Source organism: Perognathus longimembris, chromosome 28 (assembly GCF_023159225.1).
Source record: "Perognathus longimembris pacificus isolate PPM17 chromosome 28, ASM2315922v1, whole genome shotgun sequence".
Classification (NCBI taxonomy): domain Eukaryota; kingdom Metazoa; phylum Chordata; class Mammalia; order Rodentia; family Heteromyidae; genus Perognathus; species Perognathus longimembris.
This window is the reverse complement of record NC_063188.1, coordinates 33,187,223-33,211,025: the sequence shown is the minus strand read 5'-3', so window position 1 is coordinate 33,211,025 and position 23,803 is coordinate 33,187,223. Positions and strand designations below refer to the sequence as shown.

The 23,803-nt window shown below is 35.3% G+C and overlaps 2 protein-coding genes across 5 annotated transcripts in view; one reads left to right on the top strand and one right to left on the bottom strand.

Moving 5' to 3' along the window:
- Col4a5 (collagen type IV alpha 5 chain) overlaps positions 1 to 23,803 on the top strand; it is a 186,673-nt gene that overhangs the window by 136,776 nt on the left and 26,094 nt on the right. For 2 of the 4 annotated variants that reach the window (XM_048336888.1, XM_048336887.1), the window contains exons 31-42: positions 572 to 739; positions 2,119 to 2,208; positions 2,882 to 3,031; positions 5,219 to 5,317; positions 6,954 to 7,043; positions 8,291 to 8,430; positions 11,288 to 11,414; positions 15,647 to 15,727; positions 16,472 to 16,570; positions 17,180 to 17,230; positions 18,667 to 18,852; positions 20,554 to 20,562. In XM_048336888.1, coding sequence (XP_048192845.1) covers positions 572 to 739; positions 2,119 to 2,208; positions 2,882 to 3,031; positions 5,219 to 5,317; positions 6,954 to 7,043; positions 8,291 to 8,430; positions 11,288 to 11,414; positions 15,647 to 15,727; positions 16,472 to 16,570; positions 17,180 to 17,230; positions 18,667 to 18,852; positions 20,554 to 20,562 — 1,290 coding nt within the window. The remainder of the gene's footprint in view (positions 1 to 571; positions 740 to 2,118; positions 2,209 to 2,881; positions 3,032 to 5,218; positions 5,318 to 6,953; positions 7,044 to 8,290; positions 8,431 to 11,287; positions 11,415 to 15,646; positions 15,728 to 16,471; positions 16,571 to 17,179; positions 17,231 to 18,666; positions 18,853 to 20,553; positions 20,563 to 23,803) is intronic. The other 2 variants (XM_048336891.1, XM_048336890.1) reach the window with 1 other exon arrangement.
- On the bottom strand, positions 972 to 1,430 carry LOC125344256 (10 kDa heat shock protein, mitochondrial-like). Its single transcript, XM_048336892.1, is given in 2 exon segments — positions 972 to 1,236; positions 1,238 to 1,430. Coding segments are annotated over 2 exon segments (309 nt in total). The 5' UTR covers positions 1,391 to 1,430; the 3' UTR covers positions 972 to 1,080.

Here is a 23,803-nt window from a genome sequence, read left to right as displayed (position 1 = left end):
GATGTTCTTGTATCACCTTCCTGTGGTTGTACCTACACTATCTCTGTAATCTTATCTGAGTATATTGGAAACCGTGTTTACTGGTATTGGAAGTAGGAAATTCAAAGGGAATACCAAATTTGAGAGACACAGGGTGAAAAAAGAGAAACAACTACAAAAGCAATACTTGCAAAACTGTTTGGTGTAAGTGAACTGAACACCTGGGGAGGGAAGGGAAAGGGGGAGGAGAGAGGGGAGGGAGCATGAGGGACAAGGTAACAAACAGTACAAGAAATGTATCCAATGCCTAACGTATGAAACTGTAACCTCTCTGTACATCAGTTTGATAATAAAAATTTGAAAAAAAATAAAAAAATAAAAAGAGAAAAAAAATAAAACAATAAAAAAATTTTAAAAAAAGAAAGCTTAACTCTTGATTTTGTAATCATTCTATGCACAATATAGCATAACTATCTCTAACATTCTTGTAGATTTCTGATGCACAGAGTTCTAGACTTTTTTTACTAGTAAACTTGCCAGATACATCTTTTTAAACTGCTTTAATACTTGCTAATATTGATGTGTTCACTAGGCTTACATGGAATACCTGGAGAGAAGGGAGATCCAGGGCCTCCTGGGTTTGATGTTCCAGGTCCTCCTGGTGAGAGAGGCAGTCCAGGGCTCCCTGGAGCTCCTGGCCCTATAGGACCCCCAGGATCACCAGGCCTCCCAGGAAAAGCAGGTGCCTCTGGATTTCCAGGTATTTTTTTTTTTATGATCTCTCTGATTTAGGATTGAAGAAGTTAATTGTTGGCCTCTGTTAGATTACTTTCATGTTGCATTTCTCTGAATTGACACTATCTGTTAAGGAAGAGTATTAATACCTCTGATTTCAAGTAATCTTTTTTTTCATTTACATGTTTTACTTGGAAATGTTTATACCAGAACAGTGAAATTAAATTTTAGAGAGAATGGATATCATTACTTCAGTTACCAGCAGTTTATTATAAAAAGGGAGATACGGAAATTATTTACATGATGAAAGATCTCAGAACTTCCATGGAATGGGCAGCTTCACATGATGCCATTTCAGTGATGTATTCACTCGACATACTTCCCAAGAATGTCACCATCCCTAAATAAGAAATAATCCTTGTCATCTAGAACTACTTTGGTGCCTCCATATTCTGGAAGAAGAACTTTATCACCCACTTTCACACTAACTGGCTGAATCTCTCCACCCTTTCCTTTAGAGCCCCGATCCCACGGCCACTACTGTGGCTTGCAATACTTTTCCTTGAGACTTTTCTGGAAGCATAATGCCTCCTTTGGTTACAGTTTCAGCTGCACTCCTTTCGACCAACACTCGGTCAAACAAAGGGAGAAACTTCCTAAATGCTTGTCCGGCCATGACTCTCGCGGTCGCTACTCGGACTCTGCTCCCACGCCTGCGCTGCCTGGTTTCTAGGAATCTTATGATGCTGTTTGCACTATATTTTTCTCCAGAATAATTGCAGTTATGTATTAGTGTACAACAAAACCCCAAACTGTAGTGAATTAAAGCAACCTCCATGTTTTGCTCAAGATTCTGAGGTAAAAAACAAAGTGTGATTTTAATCTGTTACTCATATGCCCCTAACAAGAGCAGTAAGGGATGAATTCTCTACTTCTCAGACACTTGGGTGTTCTTGAATTTACATGGGATCCATTCATGGTTCCTCCTTATATGGCCTGGGCTTCTCACATCAGCATAGCATACAAATAGTTCTCCTTCCCTAGCACCTGAGTGACCCAGGATTGCCAAGCAGAAGCTACAAAAGTTCTTATGACCTACCTAACCTTGAGAGTTATGCTGTATTGCTTAATGGAAGGTAAATCCGAAGCCTCCCAGATTTTAGAAAGGGGAGCTTACCAGGATGTGTAGACTGGGAAATCAACTCCATGAGAACATCATCTTTGGAGATTAGCTTCCACATTAGCAGTAAAGGGTGCTAAGGTTATAGCCATTGAGAAGGAATACAGTGTCATGGTGGTTTCTCAACAACCTTCAATACTTTATTATTTGGCACGTTAAAACATACATTTTATCTTTCCAAAAGGCAAAAAAGGCAAATGTTAACTTACTGATATTCTTCAAATGTATTAAAGGAGAAATGGGTATGATGGGACCTCCAGGCCCACCAGGACCTTTGGGAGTTCCTGGCAGGAGTGGTGTTCCTGGCCTTAAAGGTAATATTTAGAGTTTGCTGACAGATGTGTACAAGAGAGAAAATTAAACATTGCTTTATGTCAATATAGAATATTTTTACCTGACCACTTTAAAATTAGCAAAATTTACAGCTATGTTTCCATGTGACATGGCATAAGAAAGTTCTTATTTTCAATTTAATTTTCATACTTAATTTGGATACTATAAAATATGGTAAATGCCTACCCCAAATGTGAGGATTGAATATTGACTTTTTTTTACAGTCCCACTTCGTCATTGTCAAAGAATTGCAGAAAGAAGAGTGATTATTATTTTATTTTAAAATATTGCTTATGTTCAAGTAATTCATAAACAATAATTAAGCTGCTTAAATGTTTTGTGTGGACAGCAGCCTATCTATCAAACATACAATCCTTTTTTTTGCCAGTCCTGGGGCTTGGACTCAGGGCCTGAGCACTGTCCCTGGCTTCTTCCCGCTCAAGGCTAGCACTCTGCCACTTGAGCCACAGCACCACTTCTGGATTTTCCTATATATGTGGTGCTGAGAAATTGAACCCAGGGCTTCATGTATACAAGGCAAGCACTTTACCACTAAGCCACATTCCCAGCCCCCAAACATATACTCTTTACAGGTATTAATTGTGGATGAATAAATCTGATGGGTTGTGTTTTCCCCACACATGTTGATTTTAGGTGATGATGGCTTACAGGGTCAGCCAGGACTTCCTGGCCCTGAAGGAGAAAAGGGAGGTAAGGGAGAACCTGGCCTTCCAGGCCCCCCTGGACCAATAGATCCAAGCCGCTTGGGCTCCAAAGGAGAGAAGGGGGAACCTGGCTTACCCGGTGAGTGAAAGTATATATTCACAAATACTTTTTATGGCATATATAAAATTTAGTTGGGGATTTTTGCTGGAGATCAAAGACAGGATCTTACACATGGTAATCATGTACTTTACCAGTAAGCTTGATGTGTAATTTTAATGACAAGAAAAGTGACTTGTAATAACAAATTTGGAAAGTCACTTAAATGCTTCAAATTTTACTAATAAATATTAATATCTGCTTGTTTTATACATCAACTTTTCATTATTTTCTTTACAGTTTACCTATTATAAACTGTGAAAACTTAATATATATATTTGATTAAACCTCTTTAAGCGTTCCACAAAATACTATAGAAAGTAACAGAGAGTACAGAATACACAGCCACAATAACCTGGAAGAAAGATTGCAGTGTTTAGGAAATTTACTGGTCCTCTTCCTTTCTTTTCTTCTTGAAACTAGATGGGAATGAATGATATATAATATCCATATCATATTTGGCTCGTAAATAAAATTCCCTGTTACTAAGCCCTGGCAGAATTCATACTGGACTATGAACAGCCAAGCTCAACCCTGGAGAAATTAGCTGAAAGAAGGGAACAACTGTGTTATTATAGTTATTTTAGCAGAAGCAAATAAGGTGTGAAGTAGATTTTTCAAATCATTTTTTATTTTCATTTTTTGGTTATGATGTAATAACAAAAAAATCACAAAATTCAAATAGGCATAAATCAATATATTCGGTAAGTAATAAGAAGTAATCAAAAAGCTCAAAGGAAGCACTTAACTCACATCCCAATAAACATGGAATAGCCTTTTAAACAAAATGAGATTTTAAAATTTGCTATTATTTGAAGCTTGTACCAAATTTGTAATTTTTATTGCATTCTACTCAATCTTTTTTTTTTTTTGGCCAGTCCTGGGCCTTGGACTCAGGGCCTGAGCACTGTCCCTGGCTTCTTCCCGCTCAAGGCTAGCACTCTGCCACTTGAGCCACAGCGCCACTTCTGGCCGTTTTCTGTATATGTGGTGCTGGGGAATCGAACCTAGGGCCTCGTGTATCCGAGGCAGGCACTCTTGCCACTAGGCTATATCCCCAGCCCTCAATCTTAACAGTCATATGTGCATGTGAATATGTGTATATATGGATATTTCTTTAATTCAGTGAGCTTTTTCCAACAAACAACTTACACACTTGAAGTTTTGTGTGTAGTCACAAAAGTTTTGTATGTAGTTACATCTCATTATAGCTAAAATGAGATAACTTTCGAGTCTTCACGCAAGGCTGTTTTCTCTTTCAGCTATGGTTTTTGTATAATAGATTCACTAAACTATATTTGAGTCTACTATGAGCTTATTAAACATAGTACATTGTAAAACACTGAGGCTCAAAGAGGAAAATAGCCTTATTAAGTGCTCTAAATTTCTTGGTGGAAGCTAAAGTGGGGATTTTCAGTATTTGCAGTATTGCTCATACTATGTCAGAATATCACAGAATATCACCATTTCAACTCCCTGCTGGTAATGGTTTGCTAAGAAGGAATAGAATTCATATCATTGACATTTTGCATTGGGTCTGAAACACCAGTTCCCCCCCCCTCTCTATCTATCTCTCCTCCCCCCTCTCCCCTTCTCTCCCTCTCTCTCTCCCCTCTCTCCTCTGTCTGTCTCTCTGCCTCTGCCTCTGCCTGTCTCCTCTCTCTCTCTCTCTCTCTCTCTCTCTCTCTCTCTCTCTCTCTGAGTTCCCTGCTAAGCAACTGCTTTACCTCTGACCCATACCCCTCACCTTTCAGATATATCTTTATGTGTGTAACCAGCAACTCTGTCCTGTTGGATGCATGCAGGCTGAGCAGCCACCACCTCTAACTCTAAAGATGATTATTAAATTACCACCAAAGATGTGGTAGATGCCTTAGGGAGCATTCCTGGCTTCCTAAGGGCCATTCAAGGGATGACTTCTGTCCCTTTCTTTGTGTCTATGAAAGGAAGCATTCAGCTCCATCTTTTGGTTTCATTCCTAGTTTGCCCTAGGAACTTTCATCAAAGGGCCACAGAATAGGGAAATTATTAAGATGCCAAACCAATGGAAGAAAAATAAGAATATGCCCATTTCCTTCATATAACTGATAGTTCAGTAATTATATAGCGTGTTTGGACAAGTTGATTTAATCATAATCAACCTAATTTATCTGTTTTGCTCATTGTTAGGTATTCCTGGACTTTCTGGACCAAAAGGCTACCAGGGTTTGCCCGGAGACCCAGGGCAACCAGGACTGAGTGGACAACCTGGATTACCAGGGCCTGCAGGTAGGCATGATTGACAACTTGTAGCAGTTGGACAGCTGAGGCTAAACCCTAGAAGATAAGTACAAGTTTACCATGTTTTGGATCTGGCCATTGTAATATGCTTGAGTAGCTATTAAGCTATGAAGCTCACTTTTGATGAAAATAGAGCTTACTAAATATCATTTGTCCCATGTTTCAACAGAAGAGACTTGTAGGTGCTCATTCACCTTCTTTTTTGTCGCAACATGGTATACACAGACCTTAGTTTCAAGTTAGATGCATTTTTTGTTCCATACATGGCAACATATACAATTAAGATAATTATCTGATAAGAGATTAAATAATTTATCTCTTCCAGTTTTTTCCTTGTTTTATTTTGTTGCCTTCAAAGTCAATCATTAAGCCATGTAAAACAGAGTGATGCTAATGTTATTTTTGAAATTTTCTAGGGATGAAAATTGTACAACTTAGGGGGTATGAGGGACGAGGTAACAAACAGTACAAGTAATGTATCCTATGCCTAACGTATGAAACTGTAACTTCTCTGTACATCAGTTTGATAATAAAAATTTGAAGAAAAAAATTGTACAACTTAGTAGAGAGTGAATGCATTAATAAGTTAAAAAGGAATTTTTATTTTTGGTACAAGTCCTGGGGTTTTGGCACTGTTCCTGAGCTTTTCTGTATAAGGTTTATGCTCTACCACTTGAGCCCCACCTCTACTTTTAGCTTGTAGAGTAGTTTATTGAAGATAGGAGTTTCATGGACTTTCCTGCCCAGGCTGGCTTTGAACCACAATCCTAAGATCTTAGCCTGATGAGTTCTTTGGATTACAGGCATGGGTAATTGGGATCCAGAATAAAAGGGATTAAAAAAAAATCTTATTCTTCACAAAACTTCCTTGTTTTTTCATAAGCCATTTTCTTTCAAATGGGCCTCTAAGGAAATAAAGTGCAGGTAGTTCTCATTTTTCTATGGTTCTCCAGGGGTGTTGACTTCATAAAACATTGCCTTGATACCATTAGAAAAATAAATTATTTCCTTGTCTGTCTTTTATATTGTTGTTTATTCTCTTCCCCAAGTTAGACATCACTGTGAAAGACAAAACTATTTAAGAGAGCATCCTGATCCTTGGGAAACCTCTAGGGGATACCACAAAGCTCAAACACTTACACTCTAGAATGAATGTACACACTGAACACCCAAGTGTGTCAGAGGTGACAGCCTATCTACCCTCAGTATCTGTCCTAATGTGCTAGGCTAAATCTGAAGAATTTCCAGGCAGAACCTCATGTAATCAGGTTCTGTGTGTTTTGACAACCACTTCCGAATGCTTGAAAAACTGACATTATATCTGATTTATTTCTGAAAATGTAAAGATAATTATATGTATGCAACAAATAAGTATAGCAGGTCATTAGAATAGGCTTAGAGGCAGAAACAAAATATCTGGGTATCCTTTTCTTTTTTTATACACTTGTATTACATGATCTCTTTTACCATAGTTACATTGTTAATAAGTTCTTAAGGAAATTTCTTGGATACTCATTATCTCTTTCATGCTGTATTATATCAATAAACGTTAGTTACATAATACAATGTTATTCTTCTATACTTGTCCTTGTTTACCTTAATTGTACCAATTGGACTTGTCTAGGTCCCAAGGGTAACCCTGGTCTCCCTGGCCAACCAGGACTCATAGGACCTCCTGGACTTAAAGGAAGTCTAGGTGATATGGGTTTTCCAGGTGAGTGATTGAAAGCTTCCATATATTTAGTCTCATTGATGGAAGGTGGATTGCTCCCTTTTTACCAGAAAAGAGACTAGTGCAGCACTTGCTAATCATGCTCTGGGTTCAACTCCCAAAATGGCAAAAAAAAAAAAAAAAAAAAAAAAAAAAGTAAGAAGAGAACAGCATTGAAAGAATCCAGCTGGAATGAAGCTGTGTCTAATGTAATTAATGGGTCGAGCTCTCATTATATACTTTTCATTTAAACATCCTTAAAAAAGCCTTTTAACTCTGTTTTTAATAGCCAAACAATGGAATTCACTGGGGTATTCTATAGCCAATGAACGGATAAAGAAAATGTACACATATACACAATGGAGTATTAGTCGTAATGAAAAGTGAAATTATGTTTGTTATTTACAGGAAAATGGAACTAGAGATCATCTCATTGAACAGTATAATAAGTTAAACTCAAAAGGCCAAATACCCTATGTTTATGGAACATTTGTGGAATCTAGACTTGAAATGATCATGATGATGAGGGTACAATGGGACACAAATATAAAAGGAGGATTATCTTATGGAAATCAACAAAAAGGGAAAGGCTACTGAGGGATGAAGAGAACTGAAGTAAAGAAGTGTGTCACAGACACACACACACACACACACACACACACACATACACACAGAGAGAGAATAAAATGAAACCCACTAAATATCTATTGGAAAAGAGGGAAAGAAGAAGACAAATAGTTGAACTTATTTAAAGTATATTGTACACATCACAGTGAAACCCTTATATTATTAATATATGAACATTTCAAAATAAATTTAAAAACAGGCCCTTTAAGCTGGGAACAGGAGTGATCTCCTGTAATCTTTATTTGGGAGGTGGGGAGCAGGGGGATCACTGTCGGAGACTAGCCCAGGCATTTCCACCAACAAAAGCCTCATTTCAACCAAAAAAATCAGGGCATGTTGACACACAATCATTATAAACCTACATGGCAAATATAAACAGGAGAACCATGTTTGCAGATAGCCTAGGTATAAATACTAGATTCTATTTGAAAAATAACTAAAAGCTAAAAAGCCTGACTCTTGAGTACAAACCTCAGAACTGCACCCCCTGCATAATTCTGGTTACAAAGCTAATTATCATATAAATGTATTGGAAGAGAGATTTTTCTTTTCCTTGACTATATGTGTCTTAAATATTCTATGAATAAAGAATATTGTCAAATATTACCACATATTTTTAACAGGCCCTCAGGGTGTGGATGGGGCCCCTGGGCCTCCAGGCCTTCCTGGACAGCCTGGCTCTCCAGGATTACCTGGACAGAAAGGGGATAAAGGTGATCCTGGTGTTTCTGGCATTGGATTTCCAGGTCTTCCTGGCCCAAAGGTAATCATACTCTAGTAATATACTTAAGCTGTTGTGTTTTTACCTTAACACTGTGCTCAGTCCTTGTTCTTCATTAAGCAAACTATGGAACAACATACTATGATCTGTTAAGAGATTTGTGTATTCTCTTTTCTCTTAGGTTCTGAGAAGATATTTTCTAGTGTTTACACCAAGTTCTAAACAATAATCCAGGAGCTGGTGGCTCATACCTGTAATCCTAGCTACTTAGGAGGCTGAAATCTGAGGATCGTGATTTGAGGCCAGACTAGACAGGAAAGTCCAATTAACCCCTGAAAACCAGAAGTTGTGCTGTGGCTCAAAGTGGTATAGCACCAACCTTGAGCAACAATGCTCAGGAACAGTGCCTAGACCCTGAATTCAAGCCTCATGACAGGAAAATTACACACACACACACACACACACATACACACACACACACACACACACACACACACACACACACACACGGAGATTGACAATGATCCAAATACTCTTAGATGCAAATATCAATTTTAACACCAGAGAATTATGAACTGCAATATATTATAATGCTCTTTAAAGTAGTTCTAGTTTCAGACTTCTTACAAAAATTCTAGTCTTCTAGAGTCACTCTATAAGATAGTTTCACAATGGTTAATTTGACTTATTAGGTATGATATATTCCATTTTCAAGAATTTTATCAAAGCACTGACATTAAAATGAATGGAATATTTGCACCTTAAGTATAGTCACGTCATGTTTAGTTTGGTTAAAACTCTTTCTCAAGAGATATTATATCCAAGATTCCTGGCCATTTTGTTGATTTTTTTCTCTGCTTTATCTCTTCAGCCTTAGCTTTAAAAAAATTCATTTTATTCCCTGTAAGTGCATGAATAATAAAATATTAGATAAAAGTTAATCTAGTAAATTGTCTTTTTTTTGAAGTCTTAATAAAATGCCTACCTTATTTTTTTAAAATTTTTCACTTAGTTTGGTGCTAATTCAACCCAAAATTCCAGAACATACTTAGTGCCTTAAAATGTATATATTTCATTCATAAGGTTTCCGGTAAAATAGATACATTCTCAGCCAAGAAAGAAGAAAGTGTATTGCTTTTTAAAGTAATTACTGAAGGATTGACCCTCTACCCTATTTCCTCAGACCCATACAGACACCAGACAAAACCTCAATATGCAAACCTGCTTTGATATGCAGGCAGGCAATCCACCTAGGCCCAGCTGTAAAGAATCCTTTGTGGGCCAAATGGAAAAGCCCCAACTTCCCATTCCAAACCCTGGGGAAGGTCTGTGCTCCTCGCTGTTCCTCAATAAACAGTCCTGGCCTGTTGACGATTGAGTCCAGCCTATTCCTGTTCCATTCTCCTCCATTTTCCTAACAATTACCACATTGCAGAAACATATAGAATACAAATAGAAGAGTTTATTTATCCAAACAAGTGGAAGAAGAAGGAACATTCTGTAAGTGATCTTAAAGAGGTCACTTTTCCCATGAGTGGAGCAGGCAGCACTGTAGGAGACACTTACTGAAGGACTTGCCTCTCCCATCTAGGCCCTTCTTTCACTGTATCCAAAGATGGAATATGAAGGATTGTCCCGTCCCCCCCCCCTCCGTTGCCTCAGGGCATACAGACCAGTCAAAACCTCAGGTATATGTGAACTTGCTTTGATATGCAGGCAGGGCAATTCTCCTAAGCCCAGCTGGAAACAATCCATTGTGGGTCCAACAGAAAAGTCCCCAACTTTGTAGATCTAAGGGCTTTTTCATTAACCTCTGCCTCCTTTCTCAGACACCATATATTCCTAACACTTTTGATGTATGTTTTCATTATTACTAAGTAAATTTATTTTAAATTGTGAAATTTGTTAGAAATTCTTCTAAGATTCTAGTCTTCTACTATGTTTTTTTTTCTAAAACCTAATGCAAATATTCATTGAGCAAGAATGGTCATATGTGAATTAACTCTGGTCCAGAGTCACTTTTAGTGTAATTGGGGAGTTCAGATTTGCATATGGGAAATATTACAGTCAGGGAAGAATTAGAACCTCCCCTAAGCTCTTTAGTAAACTGTCCCAAATAGCTTCACAGAAGTGGTATTTTAATGCCAGTAGTGAGGTTTGAACTAACGACCTTATGTTTTTCCTTAGTTTTTTGCTCAAGGCTGGCACTCTACCACTTCAGCCAAACCTCCACTTCTGGCTTTTTGTTGGTTACTTGGAGATAAGAGTCATATGGACTTTTGCACGTGGGCTAACTTTGACTCACAAACCTTAGATATTGGCTTCCCAAGTAGCTAGGATTATAGGCCCAACTCAAAAAGTCAGATTTTAGGTAGGTTTCATGGGAAGATAAAAAAGGATATTTTCCAGTAGAACAAAGTATAGCTATTGATTCACTTGCAGACTGTAAGCAATGAATCCTATTCTAACCTAATGAGGATGACAATCAAAAGTTATAAAATAAAAATTTACATTCTACCACTTAATTAGCATCATCATTATAATGTAAGGATAAGAATAGTACCCAATAGAGTTATGAGTAATGAGAATAATATATCTATATAGCATAAGAACAACATAAACTCTAAAATCTGATAGGACTTGGGTTCAAATCCTAATTCTGCCACTTACCAAACACCTTAGACACTTGACTTTTCCAAGACTCATGTTTTTCTTTTCACTTATAAATGAAGATGGCAAAACCTAACTCAGGCTGTTGTGATGATTAAATGAAGCAATTTATGTAAAGCACTTAGCTGTGTGCTTGACATGAGTAAAAGCTCTATAAATAATGTTACACTGTTATACAATCTAAGTAGTGTAGAGAGTTTAGCTTTATTTTTTTTATTTATGTTTTCAGGGTGAACCTGGTCTGCCTGGATACCCTGGGAACCCGGGTATTAAAGGTTCTGTGGGAGATACTGGTTTGCCTGGATTACCAGGGACACCTGGAGCAAAAGGGCAGCCAGGCCTGCCTGGATTCCCAGGTAAGTGTTCCCTTACCTCTTCTAACCTGTATCACATAGCAAGTTCTTATGTGACAGACTTGAATTCAATTTCTCAATCCAGTATTGATTAGCACCACAATCTCAAACTAGTTCATTTACCTTTTCTTTGCCCAAAGTTCTTTCTGTATGAAATCAAAATGAGTATTACCAACTCAGCAGGACAATATCCTGTGGGCAGAGAAACTTGTTTAGTGAAGCATTTTTCAATCTTTGAGTGCTAGCCTCACATCAATTAAGAGCCCTTACTATTTTTGTAGGTGATAATATACTCTGTCAGGCCTTTGCTTGCTGCTGATCTCTTGGAAAATTGTATGCATGCACACAGCTGGTGACTATTGGTAGAACAATCATACTGTTCATTCAAATGAAAGGTCTGGGTCATTCAGGCAGAGACTTAGCAGAGATAGCCTAAACTACTACACCTGCTTGTTCCCGCTTCTATTTAAATATTTTGTCTCTCTTTTAATAGAACAGTGGCATCAATGAATGGGTAATCTTTTTCTTAAACTTTTTATTGAAGTAAAATATATAGGTAGTAAAGTATGCTTAAGTAAGCAATACTAAATTAATTTCTACCTGTGTACATTTTTTAATCCATCATACATACCAAAGCATAAATTAGACCTTTCAGTCTGGTTACAGTGACTCATAGCCGTGGTAATCTAAACTACAAAAGAGGTGGAGCTAAGAGGATCAGGATCTGAAGTCATCCCTGGGAAAATCATGAGACCCAATCTGAAAATTTTAGGCAAAAGCAGTAGAGAATTTGCCTAGCAAGTGTGGGGGCCCTGAGTTCCAACCTCAGTACTGCAAAAATAAAGTTTGCAGAAAATCCTCACCAAGATACACTTTACTATAGCTTTTGTCAGCATCAGTTAATTTTGCCTGTTGTTGAAATTCATATAAATGGAACATGTACCCTTGTGTCTGATTCCTTTGACAAATAATGTCTGTAAAAATCATTAGTTTTATTATATGTATCATTATTTTTGTCAATACTATCTAATAAAAATACACTACAATGATATATTCTGTTGATGGACTTTGGATGTTTAGCGTTTAGAAGAATTATGAAAAAGTGCAATTAACATTCTTTTGTATTTGTCTTTTGGAGCACATATGTCCTGATTTTTCTTAGACAAATACTTAGTGGTAGAATTACTGAAATAATAGGTTATACATTCATTTTAACTTATTCTTCGTTAAAGCATAACCAACAATATTCTAAAGTACTATTATGAACTGCAGTCTAATTTGTGATACATCCAGTTGCACATTTTCTCACAATCACAGGGTGTTATCTGTAGTTTTCTTTTTTATCTGTTCAAGCAATCATGTAGAAGTTTTGATTTACGTTTTTCTAATAGTTAACACTATAAAACACCTTTTTCATATGCGTACTGGCATCTCAATAGCATCTTTTTGAAGTGCCTATTTGTCTTTTTGCTCATTTTTATTGAGTTGTGTGCCTTTATTCTTAGTGATTCAGATCAGCTCTTTATATTTCCATATGAGTATTTTTCAAATGTATATTTTGAAAATCTTTTCTTCCTTTCCAGATTTGCCGTCCAGGGTCTAAATGCTATCTTTCCATAAAAGAAATTTGTTTTAGTAAAGGCCAGTATATAAATCTTTTCATTCGTGGTTATTGCCTTTTATCCTATTTAGTAAATATTTGTGTACTTGAAGCTATGCAAATATCATTCTATTTTTATAGCATTCAATAGTTAAATTTTTACATGTATATTTATGGTCAGTGTGAAATAAAAATATTTTGATAATGATACCTTACACATGAATAAGGCCCTGGGTTTTATCCCTGGCACTTCAAGAAGATGTTGATGTGGATATAGGTATAGGTATAGTTAGATATGGATATGCATGTATATATAGATATATAGATACATTGAAATAAATTTTTCTTTCTTACTGAGTTTTATTCATTTTTGAAAATAACTTTACTTTCCCTACTGTTTGTTTTCTATTTTATTGGTTTCTTCTTACACTTTTATTATTGCTTCTTTCTACTTTGTAAAGATTTAGTATTGCTATTCTTTTTCTAGCTTTTTTTAACTGGAAGTTTAGGTTGTATGGTTTTCTGGTTTGTCCTATTATACTCGAAACTTCAATGTCCATGTAAGGGGTACTTAAGACACATTCCAGAAATTTTGTCATTTTGTGCTTTATCATTAAATTCCATATGTTTTCTAAGTTACTTTACAGCAGTGGCAGAACACTCCTAGCATGCACAAGGTCCTGGATTCCATATTTAGCACTGTAAAAGTTGTCTTCTGATTTTCATTTTAATTTCAGTCACTGTTCATAAGGTATTCAGAATTGTGTTTATCAAATTTTAAATATTTGGAGCCTTTCCAGGTATCTTTCTCTTATTGACTTTTACTTTATCTCTGTTGTGATCAGAATACTATTAGTACTTATTATATATATGACCCAAGTTATGGTCTCTGAGGGTGAATATACTTGTTCACTTAAAATTTATATAGTTGCTCATTGTGTTTAATTCGTTGTTAGGGTTAAAATATTGTATATCCTTATCCACAGTTCTTTCACTTGCTGAAATTTAGGTATTGCATTTTTCAATATAATTGTGAGTGTTACTATTTCTGTCTATATTTTTGTCAGTTTTCTGATGTATGTATTTTGAAACTTTTTTATTAAGTATAGATGCATTCAGGAAATTGATGTCTTCTGAAGAGTAGACCCTCATTAGTTTTTATAACATGTTTTCCTTTTGACTCACAAGATATATCATAATTAAGACAATGTGGTTCTCGCATAAGGAATACTAAATAAATCATTAGAGCAGAATATCTAGCATAGGAAAATACTCATGTGTGAAATAAATTACTTTGATAAAAGTACTGAAGAAATCTACCATGGAAGGTCAAGTTTTTTTTTCAAAAAGTTCCCTGAAACATGTAGATGTTTATATGAGGAAAGCAAAACTTAACCCACATATCACGCAGAAAAAAATAGTTTAAAGTGGATCTTATTCTTAACATGGAAGCTAAAACTTTTAAATTTTAGAGGAATGTATAGGGTATTTTTTATAACTCAAGGATAAAAATGTTTTCATGGGGCACAGTAATTGTACAAGAAAATAATTATAGATTAAAAGTAATCAACATTTAAAAGTTTAGTTCATCAAAGATACTATTAGGAAAGTGAACAGGAAATACATAGACTGTGAGAAAGTTTTGCAAAATATACCTGACATGTCACTGACAGCTTGGATACATAAATTACTACTTTAATTAGATATAAAAATGAAGTATGATCCAGTTTTAAGAGGAACACTTTCTAATGATATTTCTCAGTACATGATATACATATGGCTAATAAGTACATTAAAATGTGACCTATGTAGTTAGCCATCACAGAAATGCTCATTAAATTCATATTGCGTTTACCTACCCAAATGACTATTATTAAAATAACTAGCATTACTACATATATTGAAAAGGGATTTGAAACAACTGAACTCTCATACATTGTTATGAATATAAAATTTATTACCAGTAACTTATAAAAAACACAATATACATTACTCAGACCCAGCAATTTCACCCCTTTTTTATTTACTTGAGATAAATTAAACGGTGTGACTGTAATCCAAGCTATTCAGGAGGCTGAAATCAGAGGATCTCATCTCAAAGCCAGCCCAGACAAGAAAGCTAGAAGTGGAGCTGTGGTTGAAGTGATTATGCACCAGCCTTGAGCAAAGAAGCTCAGAGACAGCACCTAAGCCCTGAGTTCAAGCCCCAGGCTTGACACCAAAAAAAAATAAAATTAAAAATAAAAAGAAGATAAAGGTCTATGTCCACAAAAAGACCTGTACAAAAATATCCATGCCCTGTTTGCTAATAATAGCTAAACCCTGGCATCATCTCAGATGTCTATTAATAGGTAGGTGGAGTTTAAAAAAGGGGAGTAAAATTCAACACATTTTTTTTGTCAGTGTAATATGGTAGTAGTTATTTTTATATGTATGAACATATAATAATACCAACCTCTGGCTAAATAAATTTAAAACTTAAAAGTATTCCTAAAAATACCAAGCAATCACCATTTTGAGGTTCTTTTTACTCCTCACTATTCAATGCTAACAATATAAGCTGTAGTTTCAGTTGTAGCTCTCAAAGCAATCTGATGTGTTTTCTTTTGTTTTCACATTGAACTCTTTATTCTAGGAACCCCAGGCTTTCCTGGACCCAAGGGTATTACTGGTCCTCCTGGAAACCCCGGCCTTCCAGGAGAACCAGGTCCTGTAGGTGAGTATGTAAATCTAAAGCTTATCACATTCAGTTGGGGGAAGTCCAATTGTATTCAGTTGTGGACATTTTGAAAACAAGAAAACACGGTGGTCATCCATTTAGCATTGCAGATTGGTTATGAATTTGACAACTTATAATAATTATTCCAAGTTGTCATAATGAAATCTTATTTTTTAATTTTTTTATCTTATTGTAAAGGTAATATACAGAGGGGTTACAGTTACATTAGGAAGTAATGAGTACATTTCTTGTCAAACACTTCCTAGTTCATTCAAGTATGCTATAATAAATAACAGAACTCTGTTATGTTTTAGAATGAAAGACTGTAGCAGTATTGTTTATTTACTTATTCCTAAAATTAATCACTTATCTCATCACCTCTTACACTTTATTCTCTCAGATATTCTAGAGCCACGTTAAAATGATAGCTACCATTGTACTCAAAATCTAACATGTTGATTTGAAACTTCTTTGTCCAACTACTTAAATGTAATTTTAAAATACAATTAAAATGGTAAAATGAGAAGTTCGGTATATTGAATGAATTGGGGATTATTCTCATTATCCTCCTTTATGTTTTTCACTCTATTTTCATAGCATTATATGGTTTAAAGGAGTATATAAGAAACACTTTGTCTTTTGTACAGAACTATTTGAATCTAGAATGGAACCAAAAACAGGATATATGAAAGAAAGGGGAGATGAGAAGATGAGTATAACCTGTTGTACTGTGTTCTTTAGGTGGTGGAGGCCGTCCTGGACCACCAGGACCTCCAGGTGAAAAGGGGAAACCAGGTCAAGATGGGATTCCTGGACCAGCCGGACAGAAGGGCGAACCAGGTGCTATTTTTTTTTCTAATTTCCTCTTTGCTCATTTTAATTTTCCTTTTTATCCTCAATGAAATCATGTCTTCTTTCTTCTAAGCTACCACACCATTTTCTCTAGTTAGTTTCTTTCTGCTCATCCTAAGAATTTTAGCTTATGTTTGTTGAACAAGCCTCACTTTTACAAACACACACATACACACACACTCGAAATATTTTCCTGTCCATTTTCCACATTAAAAATTGACCAAAATTTTCAGATTCCTGTAGTCTTTCACTATTCAATCTATATTCCATTTATATATTTTGATCTTATGTAATTATATGATGATACATTTTTTGATACTCCTCAAAAACAGAATGTGTTTTTCTCTTGCTACAAATTATTCTTTGTTAGAAATCAATCTTCTGGATTCTAGGGTATAACTCAGTGACAGAACATTTGTGTAGTATGAACTGCTGATTTGGTCCTTATACCCCACCAAAAAATAGAGAAATTAATCTTCTTTATTTTTTACATAATGTACATTGTATCACTTAATAAAAAATTCATTGCTCTGAAAATAATTTGCCTGTGTCTCAGTGATTATTATCTGAAAAGGTTTTTGTTTTATATACTGACAGGTCAACCAGGCTTTGGAATCCCAGGACCCCCTGGACTTCCAGGACTTTCTGGTAAACCTCAATAAACCATGCTAAATCCATCTGTAAAATGAAAATATTTGCCAGGATCTTTATTTTTCATCTCTACCTTTTAACTATTATATAATGCATATAAAAGCCCCCAAATTTCAAAACTAGAGTTAACCCTTAGAATAGTTCTTACTTAGCAATTCAGTATAAGGAATTGTGTTAAATTAAATTTCATGCTTAAGGAAATGTACATGTAGGTATCTCATTATTAATTGACTTCATAAACAAATGCTAAGGCAATGATACAAAAAGAAGACAAAATTGTAGAAAGATAGATTTCATTAGGTCTTTTTAAAACTCATTTAGCACTTTTTCTTCTTCATGAAAGCAATATAAAAATAATATAAATTGATCTTGTAGAAATGGTACCAATTATTAAAATGTCTCTGAAAACACCATCTTAGAGCTAAACATGATGTTCCATGTCTGTAATCCCAAAACTTGAGAGGTTGAAGTAAGAAGATCATAGGTTCCAGGCCAGCTTGGGCTATATAATAAGATGCTGTCTCAAAAAAATTGAGAAAGTTCTGTATTAATATATATTTTACCTATTTGAGTGGATATGTGTACACACACCAACATATACCTTCCCTCTCTAGATCTTGATTAAGTACTAAGTAGTTAATAAAGAATGAATGTGCATACACATATGCACACACACACACACACACACACACACACACACATTAAGGTTCTGAAATGAAGATTGGCTATTTTAAAGAGGTTTTTTTTTTAATCCATAAATAGATCTGCTAGAAATTCTGATAACCATCTCCATAATTCCAACATGAAAAATATTGTTTTAATATACTCATATGTGTCTTTAAAATGGTGGTTCATGCCTATAATCCTAGCTACTCAGGAGGCTGAGATATAATGATCAAGGTTCAAAGGCAGCCTGGGCAAGAAAGTCTGTTGAGAGTCTGATCTCCAATAAACTACTCTGAAAAAGCGAGAAGTATGCCTGTGGCTCAAGTGGTAGAATGCTAAAAAGAAGTATCCAGGTCCTGAGTTCAAGTCCCAGGACGGGCACAAAAAATTAGTAGTGTAGAAGTGTTGAGACTAGTTTGTCTAGATTGCTATTACAAAATTGGTAGAGTGGTCTTTGGGGACATGGAGCAACATCGAAGGTCTATATCTTCCACGAACCTCAAAATTAAGCACAAAACATTTAAAAAGAAATTGTCTCTATCTTTTAGGATGCAAACTTACTATTTTTATATTTTTATAATATCTTATATGACAAATACTTCTGATAACAGATATGTGTGTTTAATAGGAAGTCTTGGCATTAGAATTTAATGGGAGACAGAAATTCCTTTAGAGAATCCCATTAGTGTCTCTAAGACCATTAGCCTTACATGCAAGGCTATAATTCAGTATTATTTCATGTGTTCTCTAATGTCCCTTTGTCATAGGTCAAAAGGGTGATGGCGGACCACCTGGCATTCCAGGAAATCCTGGCCTTCCAGGTCCAAAAGGTGAACCAGGCTTTCAGGGTTTCCCTGGTGTGCAGGGTCCCCCCGGCCCACCTGGTTCTCCTGGTCCAGCTCTGGAAGGTCCTAAAGGCAACCCTGGGCCCCAAGGTCCTCCAGGAAGACCAGGTATGTTTACGAATCATAGGAGAATGGTCTATTTGTTAGCCCATTTATTTCATTTTGCTGGCAGGTTATTCAGCCTTTATGACTTTAGAATTTTTAATATAAGAACTTCTTATAAACAAATAGCTTGGTTTATACTTAGCTCCATGCATTACATGGCTTGTAATATGCTTGTGTTAGTAATGCATTTTTCTAATTTACTTCAAGTTGAAGTAAAAACCAAACAGCTCAGACAAAAATAGTGTTTTTATTAGACTTGTTATTAAAGAGAAAGCTGTACTGATAACCTGGTAGCAAAATGTCATCTATATTATGAACTTTGAGTTTCTCAGCATGTCATCACAGAAATCATTTTAGCAATCACCAATAGATGCTTGTGGTCCATACCAGAATGGTTGCTATGGTTCTATCACATGATCAGCAAATGTCACCAGGCACAATAAAAATTTTATCTTCTCTAGGAACTAGGCAATCAAACTTATCTTCAGCATCACAGCATGATCAAATTGAATACTGATCTCTTCATACCAACCTCATGTTTGTACCTCATTTGTCTTGTGTTCACTGCTCTAGTAGCTCAATTTTGCATCCAATGTTCACCTTTTCATTTTGTGTGTGCACCATCATTTCATTTTACTAATTTGGAAATGTTCACTTTCATCCTGGATTAATATTGCTGAGGCCCATCACTGGTGGTAGGTTATGAATAGATTTTTAGAGCCTGGATATTTAGTTTTTGTATTTTTAGAAATGGAAAGTGTGGCTTTTATTGATTAAAAACAGAGAGAGAAATCTAAGGTTGAAGAAACAAAACAATTGCCCTTTTGTTCTTTGAATATCCATCACTTTGTAAAAATGTCCTTTCAAATGAAAATTTTGAATTGCAATAAAATCCTGAGTTATTAGAGTTCATTTTAGTAAGATATGTTGTATAGATATATTATATAAACCGGACTTAAGTGGGATCACATACTAGGCTCGCAAGATCATTTTGAAAAACTAATCTACTCTGACTTGACTATTCCTAGAGGATATTATTTAAAGTTGTTCCTTTGTTACTATTGAAGAAAACCAGTGAAAATATACTCAGCTATTTTAACCCTTGCATGTAGTGTAAAAAGTTGAAATTATCTCACTTTGTTTTGCATGCAATAATTCAGATAAACCAAACTATTATCCTTTGGATATTAAGCACTGTTATTACTTATTCTTACTAGTAATGAAGCTTACTTTTAAGCATTAATTTTAATATGTCAACATAAAACACTAGTTACATGGATTCTGTAAATTACTATTTTAATAGAAATGACTAAAGTGCTCAGAAGAACACACATCTGATGGATATTTAACATTTTTGTTTGTTTATAAACCACAAAGTAAAATGGAATTTTTAACCCAATTGCTCTTAGAATTCATTGTTCTTAATCTGAGCTCATGGTAATGATCATTATAAAAATGATTTTTGGACTTTCAAAATATGTCACATACGCTATTTCATTTTGGTGTTAATGCTAAATGGATATAATTTGGTTTATATACAACTGCATGGTTACAACTTTTCGGAATATTATGTTATTGAATTAAATTTTAACTTGAAAGTATTTAGTTTAATGCTTTAGTTTCTCCATGAATCTAACAATTTTGATATTTTTCCTTTTTATTAATGCTGACATTGGGCCTTGGTGAACTTTGACCCCTATCCAGGTCCTACAGGTTAGCTCCTTAACTCCAAAGTAGTAACTGAATGAAGTTTAAAACTTTTCTTGTATATTTATATACATAATTTATGTATGTGTATGTATTTATAAATGTGACTGTGTGTATATATATTTAAATGTTTTATATATATACATACTTGTATCTAATGTTTACAACTGTTTGAATATTATTTTAAGAGCATATATGCCAATTCAGTTCTAACATGGTGGCTTATCTCTAAATTATTGGGAACTTGTAGAGTCCATTGTTCCTTTTGGAATGACTCCATATGGTCTAATTAGGAAAACTAATGCAACAATTTAAAGTTCATATACTTGTGTCATTTTTTGTTCAGAATGAATAGTTCTCAAATAGCTTTGTAGAAAGTTTTTATCTTTCTTTGGAGCAGAGTCTATTTCTCCTCTTTGCTTTATATTGGTTAATGAAAATTAAATGGAATTGTCCTTCCAGAGGACAGTTTTGTAATATCAGTTTTATATGTCAGATTCTGGAAATATGTAATCTGTGACTAGCTATATCTCTTGCAGGTTTTCAGACATCTTCACATTTTTTCTTGTCACATAGTTTCTAATAATATTGATGTAAAAGACAAATAGTCATAAAATTAGAAAGAGAAATGAAAAAGATAAAAAAGAAAGAAATCAAGTCAACCAGCACATATTGGAAATCCTTATTTTATCACATACATGTAAACAGACACACCAAAGAATAATGATTAAAAATGACCCAATGGAAAATTTCTTTTTTTTTTTTTTTTTAGCCAGTCCTGGGCCTTGGACTCAGGGCCTGAGCACTGTCCCTGGCTTCCTTTTGCTCAAGGCTAGCACTCTGCCACTTGAGCCACAGCGCCACTTCTGGCCGTTTTCTGTATATGTGGTGCTGGGGAATCAAATCCAGGGCCTCATGTATATGAGGCAAGCTCTCTTGCCACTAGGCCATATCCCCAGTCCCCCCAATGGAAAATTTCTAATTCCAAGAACACATACACATTATCAGAAGTAAAAAAGTCATAAGTATCTGAATTCATTAAAAATGGTCCTTTTCACGTTTCTACAGCACAATTAAATGGGGAAACTTTTACTCAAAATACGGCTTTTGAGGATGACATAACAGTTTTTATTATAAATAAAATTTCATAATTTTAGGGGCTGGGGATATAGCCTAGTGGCAAGAGTGCCTGCCTCGGATACATGAGGCCCTAGGTTCGATTCCCCAGCACCACATATACAGAAAACGGCCAGAAGCGGCGCTGTGGCTCAAGTGGCAGAGTGCTAGCCTTGAGCGGGAAGAAGCCAGGGACAGTGCTCAGGCCCTGAGTCCAAGGCCCAGGACTGGCAAAAAAAAAAAAATTCATAATTTTAGCATGATTGTACGATGTCTTTAATTTATAAAAACCTCCTACATACTTTGTTTCATTGAACTACAGAATGCCAGATCTAGAAGGGACTTAAGCTTTATATATACGAAAGAGAAATGACTCACTGGGCATTTGCCATCTGTGGATGGCAAGATAGAGTATATTCAAGACAGTTGCAATAGACAAGATGTTATTGTAACTGAGCTCCATTCAAATACAACAAAGACACATAGAGACTTAATCCAAAGAGCAGAATGAGAAGGTCAGTGAAAAAAATTACTAAGAAAGGGGCTTCAAAGCCAGTAAAATTCTTGCTAAAAGCAGACCAAATACTTAGACATAAACAGCTGGATTGAGAAGGAGATTGATGGTTGAAAACATTTGAAGATGAAGTTTTCTAAACTGATTTAGCAGTGTTTTTGCTATAACTAGGCTTAACTGTCCAAAATACAGGGCCAAGGATAAGATTTAGTAGAGAACAGGGTTCAAGGGTGCCTGTCTAAAGTTAAATCAAGGAGAGAGTCTTTGTCACATGAAAAAAACTGAGACTCAAATTAAGAAGTTCATTCAAGGTAGGGTTGTTAATTGCTAGAATAATTGGGATGGATTAAGACTTTCCAGTGCTCAGTTAAATGTGTATATTAGAGTAGCACCCTATCATCTTTCCATGAAGACTATATCATACTTGATGCATATGATCTAGTTTCTTACCCTAATTATAAATATAATAAATTAATGGAGCAAAACTTCTATCATTTTAGTAGACTCTTACCCGAACTAACTGGGTCTTTCATGTAATTTCTTGTTTTCTGTTATCTTAAACCTTCACCAACCCCTAATAATGGTGTCTTCCATTTTTTCCTAAATGAATATCATCAAGTAGATAAAATCACAGTACATGTGATTTAACTATTACTAAGACAAAGCAAAAATGGTTGAAAAGTAATTTTAAATCCTGCCCTGTCTAACCTATATAGGATGCTGCTGCCTTGATCAGTGCTAGACTAGACTGTCATCTGGGAGATATCTTTTCATACTTATTTTGTAAGGAACTAGAATGTATTTTAAGAAGAAAAAGAAAAGTAGACACTTTAAAACCAATTTAACCATTTCCCTGTTATGAAATGTGCTGCAATTGCTCTTATTGAAAGTCAAACTCCGGTTTTCTTTGTAACAATTGAAGGCTGCAACCATAAGTGGACACTAGAATTAAAATATAATAGTTGACTCATCAGCTTATCTTTAGTAATTACCACTCACATACAGGGCTGTAGGTTTTTGTTTTGTTTTGGTTTGCAGTTAAACTTTGCTAGGTCATTTGAAAAACAATGAATTACAGAATGCCACATTAAAATTGACTTGGCATATAACTCATTAAAATACAACCTTTAGAAATTAAAGTCTTAAAAGTTTTGCTGTGATGTGATCCAAAGTTTCCCTTGGTGCTGGCTCATATTAAAAATGTTCTTTTTCAATTAGATATCTTCTTAAGAGTTCTTGTTACTGGCCCTTCTGTAACAAATACACTCAAGCTTTAAATTATGTTAGGTAGGAATTCTAATTTACTGAACTAAATATGTGTGTTCTAACTATGATCTTGAGTTAGTTTGCTGAATGTGGCCTAGAAACAATTTATGCAAATAGGGACATAGTATGCAATGTGCATAGGTAAAAAAATGGAGTTAGGAAACTTGAAGGGAAATGTGGGATTGGGATAATAGGAAGTGGGGAGACTGGTGAAAATGGGTCTAGATGCATCACACACAAAAACTGACATGTTGAAGTGAAGTTCCTTTGTGCAACTAAGATAATAAAAATGATAGAATTCTTTCTTACATCACTTGTACAAGTTGTGACACTTCTACACAAGCATACAAT